General features: G+C 35.2%; 1 protein-coding gene, 1 non-coding gene and 1 pseudogene across 2 annotated transcripts; all 3 read right to left on the bottom strand.

Moving 5' to 3' along the window:
• Positions 1-3,565: 3,565 nt before the first annotated feature.
• Positions 3,566-7,653, bottom strand: LOC131003058 (hydroxymethylglutaryl-CoA lyase, mitochondrial-like; annotated as a pseudogene).
• Positions 7,475-7,577, bottom strand: LOC131007465 (U6 spliceosomal RNA). The gene has a single exon (XR_009096164.1). It is a non-coding gene; the product is annotated as a U6 spliceosomal RNA (small nuclear RNA).
• Positions 7,654-8,579: 926 nt separating the features above from the next.
• Positions 8,580-12,605, bottom strand: LOC131003068 (uncharacterized). The gene is made up of 3 exons (XM_057929545.1): positions 11,987-12,605; positions 9,086-9,315; positions 8,580-9,004 (listed from the first exon to the last, which is right to left on the bottom strand). Exons 1-3 carry the CDS (start codon positions 12,324-12,326, stop codon positions 8,726-8,728), a joined length of 849 nt encoding a protein of 282 aa, XP_057785528.1. The 5' UTR covers positions 12,327-12,605; the 3' UTR covers positions 8,580-8,725.
• Positions 12,606-23,890: the final 11,285 nt, after the last annotated feature.

Raw genomic sequence — 23,890 nt, 5'->3', positions numbered from 1 at the left:
TTCTCTGCCAGAAAAATCAAGAGGGTAGTAATTTAATCGTTAACTAAAAATACAAAATGCAGGGTACCTGAAGAGCCAACTGGCCAAGATGGCTGGTCAGAGTCTCTCGTTTCAATTGCCTCACCACCTCCTTGTCCTTCGAGTGGACACGGGCAGACAGGGCTTCAACATACTCCTGCCCCGACAAGCTCGAAATCGGCCCAGGAATAGTATCCTCAGACTCATCAACAGGGGGGACCACAGCCTTGCCCTTGCCCTTTTCCACTGCAGACTTCTTCGCTGGTTCTTGAGACTTGCCGGCCTTCTTCAGGCCCTCCTGCTTCTCCTTCTCACCCACAGAGATCAGAGAACCCCTTTTCCTTTTCTTCGAAAGATCACTAAGGATGACACCGGGGACTGAGTCGGGTGAAGGAATTTCATCAGTAATATCCACAATCTGGATATCCTTTTCACAGGTGCCGGATGCATCACCAGTACTGGGACGTCTGCTCCTATGAACAAGGGCGCCCGCATCAACCTCCTCTGCATCAAATGTGCGTAAGGCTTCCACATTTCCCTCTGGGATCTCTACCACAGGGGGAATGATGACTAGCTCGGTCCCGGTTGGTTGTTCTGAGGGGGACGTCTTGGAAGCAGAGCCCCCCGTGCCATGCTCTCCACTGGGAGCAGGAGAAGTAATGTCAGGCAATTTGTCCCCGCACTTTATTCTCCAAGACATGTCTGCAAATCAAAATGCTATACCATTAGCATCAGGGTAACAAAAGTTAATGTATTTTTCTAAGTTATATTTTTTACCTATTGATTTCTTTGGATATAGGGGAAATAGACCATTGTAGGCCAGAGCCGAATTGTTCTCAGCAAGGTATTTACAGTCTAAGATCTGGACTTTATTAATAGTGTTAAGGTGGGCTATAATCCCCAAATCAAAGGTGGAGGGGACACCGGGAGAGGCTGGTTTATAGGTAGTGCGAGGGTTATGCCATTCCAGCTCCGAAACGAGATACTAGCGCCAGGAACCCGAAAGAGTACGCACATAACAATACTGGAACAAGAAATCTTTGTCATGAGAGTTTAGGGAGGAAAGAAAGGTGGTGGGATATTTCTTAAGGCTAGCAAAACTATACAAAGGGCTGTTCTGCATACGGAGCGACTGAGTCTGGAAGAATAACTTGGCAGTATCTGCAACACCATGGGCTCGGCATAGAATGTGGAAAGCATACAATCGCCGGAAAACGCAGAAAAAGTAGTTCGGAAAAATTGGAGAAGATGAATAGTGAAAAATGGAAGTTCGAATCGATTAAGTAAAAATGTACGCGGGCAACTACGAGCATGCGGGATGAATGACGCGTGGCATATGAGAAAAAATCGACGGATGAGAATTTCTGCGGAGAGACGAAAGGACGCAAAGGTTAAAAAGTAACCTAGGGGTACGGGAAAAGCACTGTAGATCGGGCAGGCATTTAATGCAGGTGACGTCACCCATGCGGGCGAATCCTCTGACTAGTTGCACTATTCCAGAAGTGAACTAGCCAGACCAGGGGGTGGGAGTAACCAAAAACACCAGAGAACAATTTACAGGGTTTACCTTTATCTTCTTGTAAAATTAGAATTTTCATGTCTTCATGATTTGCAGGGACCAGGGAAAACAGCACAGCGCGGGCTTTAACAACACTTCGCTGGTTGAACACGAAGAATACCCAGTTCAACCAGACTAGAGGGGGGAGTGGTTGATGAGGAGTGATATGTGCAGAATAGGGAAAGGATACAGATCAGAGGAATCGACCCTACCAGCGCGACAAGTATGGCAGAAGAAGTACACTTGTCAGAAGAATCATCCTCATCAGAGGAGTCATGCTAGTCAAAAGAATTATACTCACCAGAGGGATTTCATTTATTGGAGACATCTCACCCACCAGAAGAATGGCTTTTGCCAGAGGAATCATGTTAGCCAGAGAAGTCACCCTCGCCAGAGAAGTCGCCCTCGCCAGAGAAGTCGCCATCACCAAAGAAGTCACCCTCGCTAGAAAAGTCACCCTCGCCAGAGAAATCATCTTCGTCAGAGGAGCTATCTTCATCAGCGGAATCACTAGAAACGCGGGAGAATCCCCGAGTGAAGATGAAATTCCCGATATGCCCTTCGATCACGTCAAAAGCATGCGCTAGCACCGATTTTACTATTTTACCCTTCCCTGTATTCTATAAATAGGCTTCGCACTCGTGTTTTGTAGTCACGCTATCATTCACTTTTGAATACAACAGTTATATTTTTCTCTCGTGCTCAATTCTCCGATCGTTACTTTGCTCTTTCCGATCATCCACACTAGGTATAGCTTACATTTTTCACTTGGTAGTTTAGGTGTTGGTTCCGTGAAATACCAAGAGGCTAGGGTGCAAGCAATAATTGAGTAAGAAAATACAATTGCTTTTATGTTTTATAGTTTTTGCTTCTCTACAGACAAAAATAAAATATGGCGAAAACTAAATATTTTTAGTACGTCTTTTTTTTTTGTTCTAGTCGATTTTTAACTACTTGTACATTGCTTAATAAAGAGTGATAAAATAATGTAAAAGACTCTGAGGCCTTGGGTTTGAGTCTACTGTGGTGTGATCTTCATTTTTTTTATGTAATTTATAAAAAAAGAAAGAATAAAGAGTGATAAAATAATGTAAAAGACTCTGATGTTAATAAAGAGGTTTAGGGTTCAATATTCGTGACATCCCCCAACTCAAAAAAATATTACCAATTTTAAGAAAAACATGACTTCTCAAATTGATTTTGAGCTTTACTAGTCAAAGAAGAGCGAAATTTAAGACACTTGCTAAAAAAAACAGAAAATGCAGAGTCAAATTGAACATAAAAAGGGAAACTGAAATCACATGAAAACTAAAAAAATGTTTCCCTTATTTGTAAGGCGTCGAAGCATGCTTCAAAGAAGTGAAACATTGACCACAAATCCACCATCTTTCATCTTACAAATTGCCTCTGCAACCCTTTTTTGTTTTTTCGCTTTCTTTGAAAAATCTGTTTGTGCCAAACCATGAATAAATATTGTCCCACGCAAATACATTATTATACAGTTATCCTAAATTATAACCATGTGAATAATATAATTGTAATCAATTTTATCCTCTGGAAATAAATAAGTAAAAGCCTTAGTGAAAATGATTTTAATAAGTTCCATCATTTCACTCCCAACCCCCTTACCCCATTGAACATGATTGACTAAAACCCTTTAAAGTTATCTTTCGTATAGTCAATTCAGACAAGGTACATTTTTGCAATTCCGTTTTCTCTATGGTTATGCCATGTCACACATTACATAAAGGGATCGCCAATTCTTCATCCCTTTAATGTTTGAGAATTCAATAACACTTCTCTCTCTCTCTCTCTCCCCCCATTAGTGCGAACATGTTTCATCTCCTACTCACAGGGGTGAATGCAGAAAATAAATCCGATAATTTGACGATTTTATATGTAAAAAAAAATGGTGGGAGGGGCTGAAGCCCCCCTCCCTTGCCCTCACATGTATACATAATGGTATAAAGAAATGTGTGCAAAAGGACGAGCGAGTAAAATGCTTCATAAATGCTTGTTTGTGACATAACAGTGAAGGGCAGCAGCAGTAGCATATACGTATATTAGAAACGACACCACAATACTTGAATGACTTGTGCAGTGCCAGGGACCCTTCCCCACACATCAAATTCAAATCATTAATCAAAAATCAGCAACCATAGTCTTTTACGAGACACGGAGCTGAGACTGATAAGAGAGGTGATCAAACTTAGCTCCACCACGGGATGCTCATGCCCACACACTGCAATAATTATAAACAATACTCAGACCCACAAAACCATCATTTTTCTACTATGTTAAACCCTCTCACATAAATGTGCATCAGAATCCCTTGCTTTCTCTCAAGGACAATCATGCCAATAGACCATCATGCAATTGTATCAGCCCAATTTCTCAGACCCACAGTCGCAAACTCCGAGAACTGGAGATGCAGACTACAGTCAACTCAAGTTTCAAACAACATCTAAGGTCTTTATCATCAAGAGAGAGAGAGGAAGCATATTGGTAGGAGACGAGACGATACAAACCTCCTACGTCATGCAGCACGGAAACTTTAAAGCTTAGAAGCACTAGTCAAGGTTTTGCTCAAGGCGATTGCAGCTTTAGAACTTGAAGGTCGACCCAAATGTTTAGAAATATAATCTCCAGCCAAAATGAGTTTTCCGAGATCCACGTTTGTTTTCACTCCGAGACCGTTGAGCATATAGACAACATCTTCAGTAGCAACATTTCCGGAAGCACCTTTGGCATAAGGGCAACCACCAAGCCCTGATATAGAGGAGTCCACTGTGCTGATACCCATCTGTAAGATTAAACCACTGATCTAAATGACGATATATCAAAACTAACGCCATGCAATTACAAAATTCTAGAAATTTCACAAAGGGGCGCAGCAGAAAGAGAAACCGAGAACTAGCCGGGGAAGATAGCTCACTTGAAGTGATAACAGAATGTTTGAAAGGGCTTGCCCGTAGGTGTCGTGAAAGTGTACTGCAAGCTTCTCTATAGGTACAACATCTAAGCACAGCTTCAAGCATTGGAATGACAGTACCTAAACGATGGACAAGAAACAAGACAAACACTCATACACAAACATATTGTAGTTAAGCTGGCAAGTTCATACTTCTCATAGATTCGTCTACGACCAATCTTAACAGCCCTAAAGGAGATCAAATTCTTTTAAGTAGTATGGTAAGTTCGTGAATTAGTGCCGGAGTGCTACAACTGCAAGAGAAATTCCATAGTCTACAAGAAGCAGCTCAGCAGTTTGAACTTCTATGATCGAAAGGAACTTTAAAATTATACCAGGAGTGCCGACACCAATCGTGTCACCAAGGGATATTTCAGCACAACCCATATTTATAAGTTCTTCAGCAACATACGCTACTTTTGATGGAGGTACTGCTCCTTCCACAGGACAACCCACAACACATGATATATATCTGACAAAATTAAGCATAGTGTCTTAAAACAAAGGAAATCGGTTCTATTAGTTCAAAGAGGTAGATCAACCGCAAATCAAATGAAGATCTGTTGATGAATAATAGTGGGTTCTGTGATTCCCAATTTTAAATTATCAGCATTTAGAACCATTTGTGAAGAAATTTCTAGTGATCATATAACATTACTGGGGGCTTCTTAATGTAATCGGTGATCCAACTACTTTCTAACAAAATGAAAATAGATACACCATACACGCAGAACTTTTATGTCTTAAATACATGTCTTAAATACAGAATTTCAAGATTCTTTCAAACTTAGAAATAGCAATAGAGACAAGTCAACCACTGCATGCCAGTTTTTGCACGATAATAACGAGCAAACATGAAATCTACTAATATAGCACAATGCCCCATGTCAAACTACAAGTTTTGTAGTGAAAATCTTTTTATAAATCAGAAGATACCGGAAGTAGAAAGAGCAAGGCATCATGACATACCCACGAACAGGAACTTTGTGGTTTTTAGCCGCAAGGGCAACATCACGGTACCGAGCAAGACTATCTTCAATGCTGCAATTTAAATTTGACTGGGAAAATGACTCCGATGCAGCAGCAAACACTGCCACTTCTTTTGCCCCAGTTGCCATAGCAGCCTCAAAACCCTGGAATTAAAAGGAAATTTGTACCAGTTTTGATGAAGGATGATGGTATCATTATGAAAAGCATCTTACTTTGAGATTTGGAGTCAAAACAGGAAATCTACAATCCCCAAAGCCTTGAATGGCTAACATTACATCCTTTGCATCGGCAAGCTGTAGTTACATGTGACCATATTAACAAACTGAAAATAGAACTTCAAAAATGGAAAACCATAATAATCTAGCATTGAAACAACTTTTGAAGATTTTATTTATGTGCAAGACAAGCTTTTTCACATGTCACAGGGAGATATGATAATCAGTCAAGAAGTGCCTAACAAAGCAAAATTAGTCTGCAACAAAAGCATGAACTTATGAGCTTTAGGAAACAAAAGAAATAGGGGTCCTCAAGGAATGTTCAGAAAAACGGACTACAAGCTTGATTTCTAGAAGACCAATACAACCATTTTTACCTGAGGTACCCATTTTGGTGAGACAAAACTAGTGGCCTCAACAACAGGTAACCCTGAAGAGACTAGCTTCTTTATTAGTTCCACCTTCACAGATGTTGGAACAATCTCCTTCTCATTTTGCAGTCCATCTCTAGGACCAACTTCCACTATTTTCACAAACTTCGGCATAAAACCCAACAACTGCAAGGTAAAAACTAAAAATTAATCATGTTGCCAACACTATCAATACCTCTCAGAAATTTAAAAAATATATATTCCATGAAATAGGAGGGCTGGTTAAAACAATAACACTTTGTTATTTATATAAGAGCAATACCAGAAATCCTCTCCGGAATAGAGAACGGAAACATACACCATAGCTTTAACATTTTTTGATTAAAGTCCAGGGATGTAAGTATATCAAGTTTCCACGCCCAATCCTTCACTATTCAAGAAACTCTTTTTCGTGCTTTGAAATATTTCCCATTGATTGCCAAATGATCAAAATCTGTCATAAACAGCAGCAAACCTTGTGTTTAATATCTTCAGAATGGTTCTGGGAGCTGTAATGACGATTCAGTGTCCGATGGGCACCAAGTTCAAGAAATGCAGGATCTCGATTGAACAAACAATTGAAGGGGGACCTCATTGATTCATAGTTCGATAAAGATGTTTTTTTTTCATTTCTACATAGAAACATTACCCATTAGATCGATCGAAGAAAAAAGTGCAGTCTGACTACAAAATCAGCCAAATCAAGAAACAATAACTCAAGAAGAAGTTCAACATGTTAGGACAAGAAACAGTGAAAGCAGAAACATGTAGCTGCTGCTGCACCATGTAAAATGCCCAAATTTCACAGAATGAAAATAACAACATCAAATTAACATCTCCACCAAATCTTCCCCTCCAAGTACAACCAATTAACTAAACACAAAAGTCAAATTTTCCAAATCACCAACCCACACAACCTTTCCCCCTTACTGCACTGTTTGCATAATCAGAATCCGCTGCATATATTTCAAAGCATGGCAACAAATAAATAAACAGAATTCTAAGTCTTCAAGTTAAACAAAAACTAAAAGAACACACAATCTAACACATCATCAAACTTCACATACCTAAAATCAGCATGATTCTGAAAACAGCGATCCCCGCCGCCGATAATAGCATCCATTTCATTACGAATAGAAAGATACTTTCTGAATTGGACTGACCTAAACCTCGACAACTTGCTCACGGACTCGGGTAACAACATCGAATCAGCTGCCAAAACAATAGAAATTCCCCCAAAACCGAATACAGAAATTGCTCCAAAATCCGAATTTAAACAATAGACAGAAATCGATCAATCTCAGGCCAAAAAAAAAATTTGGACCATTTCTCGATTTATGCGTGTCATCCTTGCGCAGGGGCCATGCTAATCTTCTCTGTATCGTTCCAATTTTATCGGATGTCCCCGAAGGGACAATAGTCTTAGTGAGGTGGTACAATATAAACACAATACAAAGATTTTGTTTATCCGATGGTGGGAAGTACAGAACTGAGAAAATCGCGTTTTGGATATGTTGGACATTGGGCTGGGCTTTGTTAGTCTGGTTTTTAAGTACAGATTTGAGACTCATAGCGTGTCTTATTAGTAATTAAATCATGTGTTTTAATACATTTCCAAAGGATTTGCCTTGATCGCCTCAAAAAAAAAAAAAGATTTGCCTTGACTTGAAATCTTTAATGAATGAAATGTACGTGCTATGGAGATAAAAGTTCAGAAGGTTCAATATACAAAGTTTTAAAGTTACTATTATAAAATTTAAGAGGGACAAAACTTAATAGTAGTATATTTTCCATCATGAAACTAATGTTATAGTTTCTCTATGAATGTTTGTATAATAAGGTTACTAAAACTTATGAGGAGTTTCCATTGCTATATATTATCAAAATGGTATTGCTTATTGACTAATTGTATTCATGAAATGATTTTAGCGTGTATTTAAAAGTTGAGTATCTGTAAATATATGTACATAATTAGCTTGTAGATGTGGTTGGAGTAACAAATAAAGTATATGAGGTATTTTTCCATTATATTATTACTATTGTCACTTGGGCCAGGCCTAAATATAATCAATTAAATAAGTCTAAGTGTGTCTTTACCGAAGCTTCAATGACATTTTTTTTAGAATAGCTTCAATGACATTTTCATTCAACTTGATCTATGTGATAAAAAAATGATGTTTGTAAAAATTTATTAACGAACCAATTCGAGGACTAAACCGTAAAGTTAACCAAACTTGTGGATAAGCTAAGGAGACAATCTTTATGTACGCGTGTTGGTCTAATGGTATAAGAGTAATTAATACTTGAAATCAAAAGTTTCAAATTTTGAGTTCATTTTATGTTTATTCGATAAATAAAGAAAAATATAATTTTCTAAATTATACATATGTATGCGGGTGCAAATGTAACAAAGTATGTATCTGAAAGCACAATTTCAATTGAATTGATAGTAATAAAGATCCAAGATGTATAACTGTAAGCAGCCAGGCCGAAACAATAACGAGAATTAGGAGAGATATTGAAATAAAATGATACTTGTCTTGATATGTATACTTGTGTTTATCTAGAGAGAGGAGAAAATGGGAAAACCGGGCAAGGTGACTCCGGCCTCGACTATAAAACTATTTCCCGTAACATATTGAGAAGAGTCGTGGATTAAGTATCGCAGCAACGATGTCAATGCCGGATCTGATTCGCCATACGTTCTCAAAGGTACCGTTTTCATAGCTACTTTATTAAGCCAATCTTTTTGCATCAGACCTTGGGTTATTTCAGACTTAAATAGCCCAGGAGATATACAATTCACTCGTATATTGTACTCTCCTAATTCCAAGGCCATAGCCTGCATCGTCAAACATTAAGCTAACAAATTAGTCAAGCAACAATAAATTAGTTGATTAAGTGTGTTTAATTAATTAATTACCTTGGTCATGGCATTAATGGCGGATTTTGAAGCAACATAAGCAAGACCTCCGGGTAGGTGGCCGCGTTCGAGGCCTGCTATGGAGGAGATGTTGATGACGGAACCACCTCGTCCGCCGTCGCGCATTCGCCGGCAAACATACTTGGACACCAGCCATGTTCCCGTTAGATTCGTCCTCATTTGCTCATTCCATTCATCTTCACTCAAATCCAGTGGAGTGTGTATAACCCCTGTCACAAAGTATCACATTTTTTTGTTACTCCATATTCACAAAGGATCCTATTTTATTTTTAGATGACAATTAATTCTTCTCAACTTTGTCTTCAAAATAATTATTGGAAAGGTTCAATTTCAATTTAGATGCCTTCTTTTGGTGGATTCTCCGATAGCATTCAAAACTCTAGACACCTAATTCCACCTGTAATTAATGTGTGAGCAAAACAAAATTACATTTGGTTCACTCTTATCTCTATCCAGAATACCAGCCACAACAGGTCAACAGTGTGAAATAATTGCGGATGGGATCCCTCTCCCACAATTTTTGTTGTCACGCCACTAATTTCACTAATTTATATAAATTTATTATAAACATAAAAGGTACTACTATATTATCCAATAATAAATCATAGTTAATGTTTATCATAAAAAATTATAATCCCAACTACAGAATAATTAACCTTAGTTTAACTAAGAATTGCAAAATATATAATATAATAATTATAAATCATTCAAATCCTATTTGAATTAGTGAACTCTAGTAAATAATCTTAAATTGAGAAATTAAAATTGAAAAAAAAATCCTAATAAAAATTGAAAGTGGTCAGAGGTAGCTACAAGGGTACACCGATATATTTGTTAATATATTTATTGTTATTTTATTTAAAAGAGAGGATACATCATACATATAGAATTATTACTCCCTCCATTACAATTCAATATGCCACAAATGTTGGGCACAAATATTAAGAAATAAATAGTTTATTTAGAATATATTTATCTAAAAATAGAAGAGAGAAATAAAGAAAATATAATTATATTTGAAATAAATAATGATATATGAAGATATTTATTATATGTTCTATTTTAAGAAATGATTATTGAAATGAGATATCTAAATAAGAAAATATGATCTACTCCTTCCGTCCCCAAAAAGTTTGCCCTAATTTCCTTTTTGAGATGTCAACCAAAAGTTTGACCCAATCTCCTTACTTTTTATTTGTGTACATGGTTTCACCATCAATTTTACCATTACAACCCTTTAAACATTATTTTTGTACATAATCTCACCATCAAATAACTTTTTATCAGCGTTTATTAAAATTCATGTCGCTCCCCTTGGGGCAAACTTTTGAGGGACAGAGGAAGGATTAAATTGGGACAAAGAGAGTAATAGATTTGCTAAGAATTGGTACGATTGGACAGAAGCCCGACAGTCAAATTGGGTCATGTTTGACCGTAGGGGTGAGCATTCGGTTAGTTTGGTCACCGAACCAAACCGAATAACAAAAACCAAATTAAAATCGAATTATATAATTAATATCCAAATCCGAACCAAACATGTTTAAAACCAAACAAAATTGAAACTGAAATATTTCGGTTCGATTTCGGTAAACCAAATAACCGAAATAAATACACAATATATTTTTTAAAGTTTAAATAATTAATTAATATTCCATAGACAAGATTCGAAATCCGTAAAAAATAATAATTCAAAATTTCAAAACATCTTAAGTTCTTAACCAAAGATTAAGAGTATAAATTAAGAAAAATTATTGAAAAATTACTTTAATTTTTTTAAATTGACCGAGATTAAGAGTATAAATTAAGAGTAATTATTGACTATTTTATAGAATAGTAATAATAATAATTTTAATTTTTAAATAATATATATAAATTATTAAATTATTAAATTAATTATTATTTCGATTCGATTTTTGGTTATCAAATATTTTTTCTTAAAAGCCATAACTGAATCGAAAAACTAAAAATTTCAAAATTCAAAATCAAAATCGAACCGAAAATCAAATTAACCGAACCAAATTAATTCAAAATCAAAATCGAATCGAAAATCAAATTAACCGAATCAAATTAGTATTTCGGTTAAGTTCGGTTCGAAATTTCGAATTTAACTAAATTTTGCTCACTCCTATTTGGCCGACACGCATTACTACCGAATTTCCTAATCCACCACTTTTTATGTAATTACGACTAATTTTACTTAGATTAGCAAAGGGCCCTTTTGCTTACTAGATAGTGATTACACTGATTGGACATGTAACTTAACTTAGGGCCTGTTTGATATGGGTTTATAGGTAGGATAAATTAAATTAATACAGATCAGTGTGATGCTTGATATCATGTGCAGTTAATATGGTCAACTCCTACTTAATCCTACTTCTCCATGCTATTTTGTGGGATTAACCCATACTAATAATCCGCCCACTCCCCTCGGATAAATTTAATACTGAGAAGTTGGATAAAAATTCTGCTACCCTTCCTCACGCATATCGATGCAAATGCCCAAGTAATGGTGGACACACATGATATTTTTAAAATTATGTGATGATAGTTTTGGTATTAGATAATATAATCCAACATAATCTTATGGATATCAAACATAATATAGGATTAAGTAGCCATGATATCAAACACCCATGAAAGAGTATTAATAAAGAAATCGATTTCGCATTGCACAAACTCCGATGATTTGATCCATACCGGGAAAGAGCACGAAAAATCTTCTGAAATTTATAAACAAGTAGTTCTCCTCCAAATAAAATAAATAAAATCATAGAGTAAATGTTTTCACCAAAAAAGAACGGCGATACGATCTTCAGACATTAATTCAATACCATTTTGCAGAAAGAAAAAAAAAAGTAAATTCGGAATAAATTTAATTACCTCTTACACCGGCATTGTTAATGAGAGCATCAATTCTTCCAAAAGCATCCCAAGCCTTGTTCACGGCGGCTTCAATGGCGGCTCCGCTCCCGCTGACGTCGATCTCCACGGCCACGGCTCGAATCGGCTCGCCGGCTCCACCGTTAATCCCGTCGCAGAGTGATTGCAAGCGGTCGATTCGCCTCGCTGCGGCTACGATTCTGCAGCCAGCTTTAGCCAGATCCAAGCAGTAGTCACGGCCGAGCCCCGACGACGCGCCGGTCACCAGCACTACCTTGTCTCTCAGCTCCACCCACGGCTCCAAGCTGCGAGGGGATGCTTCGCCTCTTCTCTCGTTCATCTCTCTCTCTCTCTCTCTCTCTCTCTCTCTCTCTCTAGAGCGTCCAAGCCAATGGAAATGGTTACAGGGGTATGAAATCTCGAAATATATAATGAGGTGCCAAGATTTACTATTATATCAACTTTGGTTGGTATGGTATGGTATGAACTCCTCTTTTCTATTTAATTTCCTTTATTTATAAATGGCAATCCGCCATTATTGTTTCGGTGTGTGCTCTGTGAATTTATTGATTTAGCGGTATATTCATTAATATTTGAAATTATAGATTTTAACAAATAAAAAAATCTTGTCAAATTTTTATGAATTATTGTACAATAAGCTTATCATCAAATCAAATTGAAAATTATCTAATTCGAAATTTCAAACTCAAAATATTGAAAATATAGCACATGTATATGAAGAATTTTAAATAATTAAGTGTATGAGACAGGGTCAAATATTCAATGTACATAATTAGTAGTAATTGATGCTGGTAATTTCTAAATTACTGAAACGCGCGGTATTGTACGGCACTAAACCACTAACGACAGTCAAAGGAGTATTATATGTAAGTCGTGACGATTTCCTTGGCAGCCCATTTTCATGTCAATTTGAATACAAGCACTAGTTTTTTTGGTGGATGCTAGAATTGCTAGCCCCACCTTGTGAGATATGCATATGCAGACGTGGTTGTAGACTGGCCAAACATAATAATTTGCAGTTGAATTCATTACTTAATTTTGCTTTTTGTTGCAAAAGAAAAATGAATTGGATTGTGCAGAGTGTTGGTCAAGCGGTAAAGGGTTAATGTATAAGATCAAAGATTTTGGGTTCGAGTTTCCTGTAGCACGGCCTTTTAATTTTTTATTTAATATTATAATTTTTTAAAAAAGAATCGTAAATGCGACAAAAAAAAGAATCGTAATTTAATAATTTATACTCCCTTCATCCACAAAAGGATGTCCTAATCTATTTGTAGTAATAATTTTTAGGTCTTTTTCTACACTCATTAACTTGTGGGCCACTTTCTCAATTCACTAACTTAATTAATTTTTTCCACTTTTATTAATTTGTGACCACTTTCACCACTCACTAAATAAATAACACAAGTTTTCTTCAAACTTCTGTCACTCTCTCTTAGAACTCTTTCATAAAAATTTAAAAAACCTAAAACATTATTAAAATCACATAATTAAAAGCCTAGGATAGACCACGACGCCTGAGCACGTCGGCGACCATGGACGCGTGCAATGCACGTTGTGCGTCCGTCATGTTCGTCGTATCCGTGTTCAAGAGCTGCATATCGAGCTCCCTCTCCCGGATATCGTTCCTCCGCTGGTACTGGGCGGTGAATGCCCTCACCTCCGCTGGTACTGGGCGGTGATTCCTCCCATATCGGGATGATAATCGGAGGAGAGATCAGGGCACCAATTTGGATCGTAGAAAGGGTTGTGTGGATCCATGACGGAGAAAATTGTAGGAGAAGAAGAGGTGTGAAGAGAAGAAGGAAGAAGAAAGAAGGAGAAGATGTGTGGAGAAGAAGGAAGAAGATGGGTTGTTTTAAAGAAGAGAAGAAGGAGAAAAAAAAAATTCAAACAGTCGGTCAAAGGTGCGGAGACCGAGGAGCTGCAGTCAAAAGAATATATATAAATTCGAATTTTCGAATTTTTCATAATTTTTTTTTAAATTGGGCGCGTGCATTGCACGCGCCATCTCCATCGGCCATTAAAGGATACTCGATAACTCGAGGAGTCCTCGAGGAGCTCCTCGCCACATCGCCCTCCTCGACGCAGATGGTCTCCTCGAGGACCTCCTCGAGTACCCGCGATGCGGGTGCTCTTAGGACATCTTTTCATGGACATATGGAGTACTTAATTTGTAAATGTTACATAAATAGCATTCTCATTATATATGAAGAAAATCAAATGAGAATAAACAAATATGGTGAGAAGTGATAATGGATGTGTAACGTTTGATTTTTTTTTTTTTTTTAAAAAAAGAGAAGAAAAAATTACCAGTTCAAAAAATATATTTATATGCAAGATCACTACTGGACCCACTATTTATTAAAAAAATTGAGACCTCCTCATTATTCACCAAATTAAATACACAAGTTACTTTTTTTAAAACTCGAATCCACTCTTCTCAAGAAGATATTTTTTAACCGAGGCAACCATTTTGATATTTTTGTCATTTGTACGTCAACTATCAAAGATTGTTTTCATTTGTTGTGCTTTGTATTTCATCCGTCTCATTAAAAGTGGTATGTATTTTATTTTGAATTATTTCATTATAAATGATATATTTTCATAAATAAAAAATTTAAATTGTTGTTAAACAGCCACATTGTGGCCACTCACAAATTACTTAAATGAAAAAATTATTTAACTTATTTTTTTAAATAAAAATAAAATTTAGTTGTTTTATTGTATTCTCTATATTGTAGTTATCTTTCTTTTTTTTAATTATAATTTTTTTATTTTTATTAAAAGATAAAATAAAAAAAATTAAAGTACAATGTAGAGAATATAATAAAATAATTAAATCCTATTTTTATTTAAAAGAAATTAAATAAATCAAAATTTTCTCTATTGAATTAAATTGTGAGTGATCAAAATATGGCTGTATAGATTTATTTGAAAATTTTAATCTTTATAAAATTGTAGGCCCTATAATTTTTATCTAATTTACAGATTTTAAAAAAAAAATTGCGTAAGTGGAAGAAATATTGGGTGGAATGAAGAATTCAATTAATAGGCTGCTCTTGGCAGTGTGGTACCCAACCTATTTTAATCCTAAATCTAGGGCTACCACCAATTAATTGGATGCGGACAGGTTCTATATATGCTTATAAATCACATTTACATTTGGATATTACATATACTTAATTTTATGGAAGAATTTGTACGAAAATGAACCAATTAATGCATCGTTGACTAAATGAATTAAAATAAAAATAGTAGGAGAGGTGGGGATGGCAGTGGATCTTGGACTCGGTCCAGATCCGTGGATCCAGATCCGTTTTTACGGATATGGATCTCAATTTTTTGGACCCGACGGATCTGAATCTGGACCTAGATCTGGATCTCAGTTTTGAAAACGGATCTGGATCTGGATCTGGATCTTGTAATTTTAGATCCGGATCCGGCCCAGATCCGACCCATGGATCCGTTTTATTTTATATATATTTTTTATATTTTATATTTAGTTTACTAATAATATTAACTAAATTAAAAATAATAAATAAATTATATTCAAAAGAATAAAACTAAAAGTAATTAGATAAAAGTATTTTGTGTTATATTTTTCATGATAGCAATTAGATGTTGTTGATTTTGTGAATTTTTTTTAATTTAATTTAAAAATAGTAGATCCATGGATCTGGACCCGTGGACCCGCGGATCTGACGGATCTGGATCTGGATCTGGATCTGGTATATGAAAACGGATCTGGATCTGGTATTGGCCAGACCCGGTCCAAATCCGGCCCGTTGCCATCCCTGAGGAGAGGCGTACATTACGTGAGACGATGTACATAATAGACAAATATTCTTTAAGAAAAAATGAAATTAGTTATAAACCCCAAACATATGAGAACGAATGTCTCCTACAACACAAAAAGAAATTATTTACTGTAACCTAAGGCGAATCCTACTTTGAAAATGAATCAAAATTATAAAATAAAAATAAATAAATAAAGTAAAGTAAAAATTAAAAGGGTCGGAAGTGCATACCTCACAAATCACAATAGTGAGTCTCGCCATTCCATTTTCAAAAACATCTTGTAATAGTAATTTTGAGCCCTACACCTAAAATTACACACCATTCGGCTATCTTCCTTGATCATTAAATACACATATAGATCATGTGTTCCACGTCACCTTTTTAATTAATTGTTAATGTCACTTATTTAAGTTTATTTTATTTCAGATGTCTCAATCTTTTATTTTATTTTCTTTATTTGTAGTCTACTCTACCATTTTTTATGGCCAAGTCGGACACCCAAGATAACACGTTGTATTTTAATAGGTGAAATAAAATGGTTTGGGTCATATAATTTGACCAAAGAAACCGAGACTGACTTCTACAGATTGATGATGGAGTTTAACATGAGTTTTAAACTCATGACCAATTAACATTAATTCACACCAAGCGAACACATATATTAAAAGGTGCAATTTTCGTCATAGAGTAGTTTCCTTATAAATTTCTGAGTGATGATCGGAAACTTCTAATGAATCAAAGAGGAAAATGTGTAGTTATTTTGAAGAAGCTTCATGCTAGTCAAAGTCAAGTCAAGTCAAGTGCATGTTCATTTAATTGAGGAAGTTAAGATTATTTTTTATTGAAATAGCGTTGATAAATTCCAACTTATAAATGGCAAACCTCAACAAACTTGCCGCCTAGAATTAAGAGCTATTGTCAAATTCTAGCCGTGGGCTATTGTTTTTTTTTTCTTCGGGGAAGATAGCGGTATTATTTCATATCAAGATCAACAATATATGTAAGTTAATTGAAAAAATCGACTTCCAAATTACTACATTCGATCAAGTAGCAAATTTGTTATAAAGTGAGCCACCCAATTGACATCCCTATAAACATGATAAAAATACAACTTCATGTGCGCAAACATCTCAAATAACTCATCGCAAAGAGAGTTGATTTCTTTGTAAGCATTGTGCAACACAGACAACAAACAATAAATTTGAATACATCACAACTAGTCCAAGATCTTTTTTAGACAAAAGTTGATGTCCAACAACATGGCATGGAGCTCGCCCATCACTGTCGTCTCATTGTAAAATATATACATATAATGTTGTTCCACCTGTTAAGACTCATAAAGCATAGGTCATATCATAATTCAAATTCAAATTCAAATATAGTGACATGTTAATAATTTTATTGATTTTTTTATTATATTCAAATCAAAATACATACAACATTTTACGAATCTAGATCTAGGGGACCATATAATGAAATACTTACCCTTTCATGTTTTCATAGGAAAAATGAAAATATATAAAGACATTTTTAGATGAAATTTTAAGGGGTTATTGCCATAAAATACATCAAGTTTGTTAATTTTCTAGTTTATATAATGAGCTTTTTTTTTGTCAAAAAATACATGAATTTATGGTTTGTTGGTAAAAATCCCACGGCGAGTATCTCCGGCGAAATCGAAACTTATGTGTCATTTACGTGGCTTATGTGGCAATGACGTGGCATTTAATTTATTTGAGAATGATGATGTGTTGCCAGTTGCCACTCCCCCCACCCACCCACCCCAGCACACCGTCCCATTTCTCCCCTTCCCCCCGCCCCCGACCCCGACCCCAATCCCCCTCACGCAGCAGCTGCCCCTCACTCTCCACCTTCTCTCTCCCTCGGTCCTCCTCCTACCGCCGTCATCAGACGACAGCGTCGTCGGCGGAGCCGGCGGCCCTGTCTCCTCTCTCTTTCCCCTTCGACCTATCTCTCTTCCCTCATTTCTCACCACCCTCTGTCACGCTCCTCACCGCGCCCAACCGCTACCGCGTCGGCGATCTTGGCCGCCCGTCACCATCTTCTCCTGCCCAGCGTCGCCGTCCAAACGCCATTTATCCTTCAATTCACGGCGAGACAACATCCACAGATTCCAAGCTTAGCAGTGAGAAGAACAAGACTGGATTCGCCCACCCCCGTCGGTGAGCGGAGCCTTCCCCTTTCCCCAACCCCGCTGCCACCACTTCCCCTCTCGATCTCTGCCGCCTTCACCCAAAGTTTTCCAATTTGCAGATCTATAATTGAGCATGGTGAAATTGGTGGTTTTGGTTGAGTTTTTGAAGAAATTGCTGGTTGGGGAGATGGTGAGAGAGAGAGAGAGAGATGGTGAGAGGACGGCGGCGGAGCTACCATCGCCGGAGAAGGAAGAAGGGGGAGGGGCTGCGCGCGTGTGTGTGTGTGGCGCAGTGGGTGTGTGCGTGTGTTTGTGTATGTGTCTGTGTCTGTGTGTGTGTGTGAGAGAGAGAGAGACGGTGAAAGAGAGAGAGAGATGGGGGATGGTTAAGGGATGAGAGGGCGGCGGCGACGGCGACGCTACCGTCGTCGGAGAAGGAAGAAGGGGGAGGGGCTGCGTGTATGTGTGTGTGGCGCAGTGGGTGTGTGCGTGTGTTTGTGTGTGTGTGTGTGAGAGAGAGAGAGAGAGAGAGAGAGGAGAGAGAGAGAGAAGTGTGTGTATGTATGATTTGGCAATTCCGGCAGTCACGTTGGCAATTCCGGCTGCCACCTCAGATGAGTTTGGACGAAATTACAACTTATGGGATATTTAAGAATCAATCATAAATTCATGTATTTTTTGGCAAAAAAAAAAAACTTCATGATATAAACCAGAAAATTGACAAACTTGATGTATTTTATGGCAATAACCCCAAATTTTAAAGTGGTCACGAGAATCACAACTCACAAGATATCAAGACAATTGGCCCAATATGACAATTCCATTTTCGGCCCATCTTTCATAATACAATAAGTTAGGCCCATAAATGGTGGACCTTTTTATTTAACCTCCTTCTATATCAACTTTTCAAATGTATATATTTACATACTCACAAATCACAATCAATAAATGAGTGTGACAAATGGTCGAAATTTTACTTGGTATCAATCTTTAAGAAAAAATATAAGCCCAATAACACTACCTTGCATGGTTTGGGACTTTAGACCTTTTCCAATAAGATAAATGTTTTGGGCTTCTCATATGTCCAAATGTTTTGGATACGGGCTGTGGTGCCGATTAGGCCCGAAGTTCAATGCATGGAATTGGTTTTTTCCGGGCTGATAGAATAGTAGCCAAAAATATCACCTAACCCGTTTCACAGCTCTAATGAAAAATGTACTTTAATATTATATCGAAAAAAATAAAAGATGATGTAAAAGTGATAAATATAAAGCTTGTAAAAAGTAAAATGCTTCAAAATAACAAATTTTCGTTTTCCTTTCTTTCGTTCTCATTTGAATAGGATGCAATAGTTTTCTAAGTATACTTTGGATTCAAGAGAAAAGCTAAACATACGTGAAATTTCAATTACCTATATATGATGCATCATTGTGATCAATAATGCAATATATATATATATATATATATATATATATATGGGAGGGCTAAAATAAATACACATTTCTTAAGATATAAAATAAGAATAATTTTCAGCCCTTAGATTATCAAGATCAACGGTTGATCCATAATCCTATTGGATGGATTTATGTTCCTGAGTTCAAATCTCAAAGGTAAAATAAAAAATTATTTTTCACAATTCCTACATTGATACAGCGAATTCATACGTGTTCTATATAAAATTCATACATTGAAAATTATTCTTATTTCTTATTTTAAAATGTGTTCTTACGGTAGTCCATGCATATATATATATATATATATATATATATATATATATATATATATAGGGGCGCGCTCCAGTGAGACCCCCTATTTTTCGTGTAACATGAGTACAATGAATAAGACATATAATACTAATGAACAAAACATATAACTAATGAACAAGATGTATATACTGATGAAAAATAAAATTTAAAAAATTCGTAATGAATAAGACATATATACTGATGAACAGGGCCGTATATACTGATGAACAATGCAGTATATACTGATGAATAACAAAATTAAAAATATTCTGCTCCCTTCAGGATTCGAACCCTGCAAAAACAAAATCACCCTCCAGATACAATATCAGCCATAGAATTGATAAAATAAACGCATCAGATCGTGTCCTAGATCTCACTAAAATTAGGGAGTCTCATTGGAGCGGCCCCCTATATATATATATATATATCTATATATATATATATATATAGGAGTAGTAGTAGTAATTTTTTTTTTGTGGGCAACGAGTGTAAGTACCATATGCATTAAAAAGGGTACATTGTTGCATGCCGTTCAATGATTACCCAGGCTTGTGACACGTGCTTGCTTTTCTCCTCACCGCAGATGTATGTTTGATTTAGATTCCCTGCCCCCCTTTGCCCTAATTATTCCAGCATTTTGGGATTTTATTCCTTTTCCTCTGTTTTCTTTCATTTTTTTCCCAACTTGCCCTGTCACTCTCACTCTATACTTTTTTTTTTCATCTTTGTTTTGCTTCCTTTGATTTTTAAGCACATTTTCCAGTCCCTTTATCGACCACATTTTCAGAAAAAATTGTCCTTTTCCCAATCAAAATATGTTCCATTGATCAGAAGATATTTGAGTTCATGTCCAAGATTCCTACAAGGACCACAAAATAGAATATTGTTACCATATTGTTTCGTTTGTCAATTTCTCCATGGCTTGGCTTGGTTTTGCCACGCCCATTTTATTGGGCATTATTCTTATTATCTTTTCTAACCATCACTCTTTTGGTGTTGGTATCGAAAAAGATGGTGATATAGTCTAATGATCGATAGTATTGGAAATATTCTTATTTGGAAGATTGGTATTGTGGTGTTGAATTGAATCTTCTTCTTGTTTGTTTGCGTTGGATGGAGGATAAAATTCATGGTTCACTATAGTTTTTATTTATTTATTAAAGCAGGGGAACTAATAAGAACCAAATTAGGGCTTGGAATGATTGTCTCAAAGTTATTGGAGTATGTATATAGTATTAAATTATATGTGGCCAAACACAAAACATTCTCTAGGTGTATTTTTTGGTAAACAAAAAAAATGTCCATGTGTATTTCCTGTTATTGAGTAGACAGATGTTGCTTTCATACAAAAATGTTAGATATTCCATATTTAATTTTGTTCTTTTATTTATAGTATAAAATACTTACCCTTTTGGTGAAGGGAAAATCGACCATTTATTTCAAGCTAAAATGCAGAGAGTAAAGTGAAGTTTTTTTTTTTTTCATCCTCCATTAGTATATAGTTAACATTCGTCATGAATTGTGAAAAACTTGCGCCGCCCGTGATAGTGAGAATTGAAGCGTCTAATTGGTGCATAAAATATTATAGTAATTATTTCGTATTTACTTTTAAGATTTAGAGAACTTTTGTTTCAAAAAAAAAAAGATTTAGAGAACTTTTAATTAAGGTGCAAAATATAGGAAAATGGTTGATTACACCCTTTGATTAACTCCCATGTCCCATGAAGTAAGACCAAGTTTCATTTTTGATATGTCCCACGAAGCAAGACCAGTTTCTAAAAATAGCAAAAAATATACTCTTTATTCACATTTTCACTTTTTCACCTACCACACTTAATACACAAAATACCAATTTCTTAATTTTCGTGCCGAAAAGAACTAGGTCATACTTCATGGGATAGAGGGAGTTATTGAAATATATACCTCGTCACAAAGTCTCTTGGCATATCTTGTGCTCCATAAATACAACTCAATAAAGGACGTTTACTTTACATAATTGATAAGATATATAATTAAATATTTTATTTTAAAGAGTATGATTATTCCAATAACTCATTTTTAATAAGATATAAATCAAACAAAATCAGCTTAAATGATATAAACGTTAAGGAACCTTTGAAAATTCTAAAGTTTCAATCCATTTACGTAAACAAGTGATTAGTCTTACTATTTTATATATCAAAGCAAAATAAACGCTCCCTAGGAACTCGTTTGACACATAATATGGAATGAGGTGTGATATACTTGATTGGATGTCTTTTATAATATACTCTCTCCATCCATAAAAGAACTTCCTAGGAGGGAGTGGCACGGGTTTTAAGAAAAAATGTTGTTGAATATATTGAGAGTGGATGAAATGTAGTTGAGTGTATTGAGAGTGGTGAAAAAGTGTTATAATTAATATTGAGAGTTGTGAAAAGTGAAAAGTCAGAGTAATTATAAGTGGTGGGGTATAGTTCAAAAATAGGTAGGAAGTTTTTTTTGTGGACGTCCCAAAAAGAAAAGATAGGAAGTTCATTCGTGGACGGATGGAGTATGATATTAATACTTATGTTTGGTTGAATGTGAAAAAGTTTGTACGTTTTATAACCCGTTATTTAATTAAAAATATTAATATTCTCTAAAAAAAATTAATTTCTAAAATATCCTTATAAACTTTTGTGCCACAGAAATGTGTACTGCAGCGAACCAATGAAAAATACACAATAACGTGTTTTTATCAAATGATGCACGATAGAAACATCGAACTAATTAATAAGTCTGCAAACTCACTTTTTCCATTCTAGTTTAAAGATCACATTTAAACTTTAAACACGAATAGATAAAAATATTTTCATAATAACATAAGTCTATATAATACTTGTGATCAAGAATTAATAACTATAACAAAAATAAACATGAATAACATAGTTCTTTTCTATCAAAAATCAAATGTATAAATTCGCACGTCAATTAATTAATGTGCTAATCAAGCTGCATAATAAAAATAAACAAATTAAATATCATAATTCTTTTCTAATAAAAAAGTTAAATTAAAAAATTCATTCATGTAAGTTATGTAACGATGTGCTAATCAAGCTGCAAGCCTCCAATTGTGAGATGAACAACGTGAATGAATAGCGGAAATGCGAGAAGATTATATTAGCGTGAGCGATGTAGATTAGGATTATGTATCAAGCTTTTGAGGTGTGATACAAATTCACTCATAGGTGAGTTATAGATTACGGAGTTTTATTTTATCAAAGACTTTTAGTTTTGAAGCAAACAAAACATTAATGTATGATATCTATCCCACTCCAATTTTACGTAACAAATGAGCCCTAAATGTATCAGTCGCTTGTCATGATAATTGAAACTTAAGAGTCCGTTTATTTTGATTTTAAAAAATGACAAAATACATATATTTTCATATTTTTTTTCCCACCATTTTCACATGTTTGCTGTGATAGATTTTTTTTTTCTGGACAAAGTGAAATATTTTCTATCCACTGTTAAATAATATTATCTTTAGGTACTGGTGTGAAAATATTATTGACATGATAAAAAGTGAGAAAAATAAATATTTTCTCATTTTTCCTATTCATCCTTTTTCAATGAAAATTTTACGACCAAAGTAAACGCACCCTGAAAAATATACTAATTTTAAAAATAAATCTAATAATAATAATTTAACTAACAAGTTTGAGTACGTAAGTAAAGTCGCTTGTTATGATAATCGTCTTTTAATTTAATTTTGTATTAATTAAGATTCATTATTTTCATTTAGAGTTTATATTTACTTTTTAACATTTAATTTAAATGAAAATAGCAATTATGATTTAATAATTTTAAATAGTGGGATATAGGTGGGCACAAAGAATTATTAGACGGATTATATCCGAACCAAATCTAAACAGATAACACATTCCCACATGTACTAACAAAATTACAATCCAAACATTTAATTTATAGGCCAAATGTCTTATATTCTAGTTAAAATTTTAAAATATTTATTTCTTATATCAATAAATACTCCCCCGTCCCTGAAATAAGTCCATCTTTTTCCTTTTTGGGACGTCCCCAAATAAGTTCATCTTTCTTTCTTTCCATTTTTGGACAACTACCCCACCACTAATAATACTTTATTTATTCTTAATTTTCACTTTTTCACAACTCTCAATACTAATTATAACACTTTTTTCT

The sequence above is a fragment of the Salvia miltiorrhiza genome, chromosome 1, assembly GCF_028751815.1.
Source record: "Salvia miltiorrhiza cultivar Shanhuang (shh) chromosome 1, IMPLAD_Smil_shh, whole genome shotgun sequence".
NCBI lineage: Eukaryota > Viridiplantae > Streptophyta > Magnoliopsida > Lamiales > Lamiaceae > Salvia > Salvia miltiorrhiza.
The sequence above is the reverse complement of the archived record's forward strand: the minus strand, read 5'-3'. Positions and strand labels throughout refer to the sequence as shown.

Coding starts and splice junctions, on each gene's coding strand:
- LOC131003068 (XM_057929545.1), bottom strand. CDS start 12,326: ATGAACGAGAGAAGAGGCGAAGCATCCCCTCGCAGCTTGGAGCCGTGG. Junction 9,316..11,986: donor TAACAATGCCGGTGTAAGAG/GTAATTAAATTT, acceptor ACTTTGTGACAG/GGGTTATACACACTCCACTG. Junction 9,005..9,085: donor CCATTAATGCCATGACCAAG/GTAATTAATTAA, acceptor TTGACGATGCAG/GCTATGGCCTTGGAATTAGG.